Here is a 2,500-nt window from a genome sequence, read left to right as displayed (position 1 = left end):
GTTAATAGTAGTACCATCATTACTACTATCATTATCATCGATGCTCTTCATTCAGGTTCCTTAATCGTTATGATCATTATTATCAGCGCTGTCGATATTAATATAATTCTAAGCTTTAAGGTAACTTTACCCCAGTCACCGTGTACACCGTCGGCATTACTTTGCAGAGTACAAGTCAGAAGAACAGTATCATTATTATCATTGTTATTAATATTATTATTACTATTATTAATCATCTTAATAATATCATCGTTATCAACAGCAGCAGTAGAACGATGTATTTTATTTCGTCGGCCTTCCTTTGCAGAGTGCAAGTCAGGAGAACGGACAAGCTGCGTCACGACTCGAGATTCATAAAACTGGAAGAATACATGGAGGTCGTGGACGACTTTTTCGACGACCTGGAGATTCGAGGGACGAAGGTGACGACTCGCAGGATCTACTTGGCCACAGACGACCCGAAGGTCCTCCAGGAAGCGAAGGCGAAGTCAGTGTGTGCATTTGCTTAGGGCAGTGTTGGGGTCTAGTGTGTGGACGTATATTCAAGTTCGTTTACTGTGTATGTGCGGGAAAGAACCGAAATGTGTCCGGCTGTGCATATATATATATATATATATATATATATATATATATATACATTCATATATATATATATATATATGCATATATACATTCATGTGTATATATATGTATATGTATATACATATATCTGTCTATATGCATATATATATAAATATATATATATATATATATATATATCTTTTGTAGCTCTTGCAGTGGAAGTTTGCCAGGGATTTCTGGGAATAGCTTCCTTACTGACTAGTCCAAGAAATCTATTGACTATTGGGACTGTGGTCGTTATAAGATGACACATTCTCTACCCTCCCCTCCCCATTTCCTTCAGATTCCCCAACTACGCGTTTGTGTTCAACGAGGAGAGCGTCGCCACAGCCAGCCTGAGACGAAGGAGTAGCAAAGCCAACATGAGAAACCTCATGGCTGACATCTACTTCCTCTCTCGCTCTGACTTCCTCGTGTGCGGCATGTCGTCTAATGTAAGTGCCCCGAGCGATGGAGTTATTGTTGTTTTTAATGTTATACCATAATATCGTTCTCATTAGTATTATCAGTCACATTTAAGTTATCATCATATCATTAAAAAAAACGATATCACCATAATTATTTCATTGCTGTACCATTATAACTATTTTTTCATTACCAATAACATTACGTACTGTCCTGTTTGATTTTAGGTTGCTATCACCATTATATCATTATAATTGTCGTCATCCTCATTACAACTGTCATTATTACTTTAAACATTATCATTATTCCTGTTGCTCTACTCCTATATGGCTAACAGGTGTGTAAACAAAACATATGGTGAATTATTGTAGAACCAAAGTAATTGTGGTTAGGTTTATTGTGCTCAGAGATAGTGTATCTTTTAACAATCTCAAATAGTTTTGTCATATACATTGCTTACATCTATTTTAAGAAAGGCTAATTTTACTAATGTTATTATTCATTCATCCAAAGTTTGCATCCGATTTCGCTGGTTTTCTTAACTGACCCAAGCCTCATTTACAAGTAAGAATATAATCAACAGGTAAAATGTGCAACACTTAACACTTCCTACCAAACAAGCATTGAGGGTTCATCCCTGACAATACAAAGCTACTTAAATTAATAACTTGGAGTGCCAGCTGACAATTCCAAATCTGTGTGAAAGATCTTGAGAATAGAACAGATACTGAAGGCACCTAGCATATCCCAATTCAGTTAAAAGATGAAGAGAAAAGACATTTTGATGATTCCAGCAATTAATGTTATAAAGGTTCTTTCAGATGTATCGATTGTTATGCTCGGCTGAAAATGATAATAAAAACGATAAAATCACGTACTAATAGAGTATGTCAAGCGTCCCAGTGGTAATATTTGAAAGCGTAGCGGATGAGGCAAAACTGATGAATTGAAAAGGCTATAGTATTCTTTACATTTTTCATAATGGGAAAGGGAAAAAGACGCTTCTGTTGAGAAGAGCAGCATAGTGACAACGGCAGCTGTGAACAGGACGTACTGTGTTCAACACATTTGAAAGCATTCACTACGGCAATGGACATATGAGTGCGTGGCTATATACCTTCCTTTAAAATGACAAGCACTCAAATGGCAAATGAATTCGCGCGAACGCACAGACGGACGAAACACGAGTAAAACTAATAGCATAGCAACAAAAATAACAGTTATAGTAATAATCATCAATGGCAGTCATTACATTATCATCGTAATAGTAATACTGATAGTAAGATTAATATTGAAAATGATAACAATTCTGGTGATAATGATGATAAATGCTAATAATAATGATAATGATCATAATATTAATATCAATAACAATAGAACAACAATAATAATAATAATAGTGATAATGATATTGATAATAACAATGGCAATGACAGTAACCTCAACAACAATAATGCTTACATTATCTATTACC

General features: G+C 35.2%; 1 protein-coding gene across 1 annotated transcript in view; it reads left to right on the top strand.

Moving 5' to 3' along the window:
• LOC125041843 (alpha-(1,6)-fucosyltransferase-like) overlaps positions 1-2,500 on the top strand; it is a 25,004-nt gene that overhangs the window by 21,405 nt on the left and 1,099 nt on the right. Inside the window, exons 8-9 of the mRNA XM_047637182.1 lie at positions 308-487; positions 905-1,055. Of these exons, the coding sequence (XP_047493138.1) occupies positions 308-487; positions 905-1,055 (331 nt within the window). The remainder of the gene's footprint in view (positions 1-307; positions 488-904; positions 1,056-2,500) is intronic.

Source organism: Penaeus chinensis, chromosome 31 (genome assembly GCF_019202785.1).
Source record: "Penaeus chinensis breed Huanghai No. 1 chromosome 31, ASM1920278v2, whole genome shotgun sequence".
Taxonomy (NCBI): domain Eukaryota; kingdom Metazoa; phylum Arthropoda; class Malacostraca; order Decapoda; family Penaeidae; genus Penaeus; species Penaeus chinensis.
The sequence above is the reverse complement of the archived record's forward strand: the minus strand, read 5'-3'. Positions and strand labels throughout refer to the sequence as shown.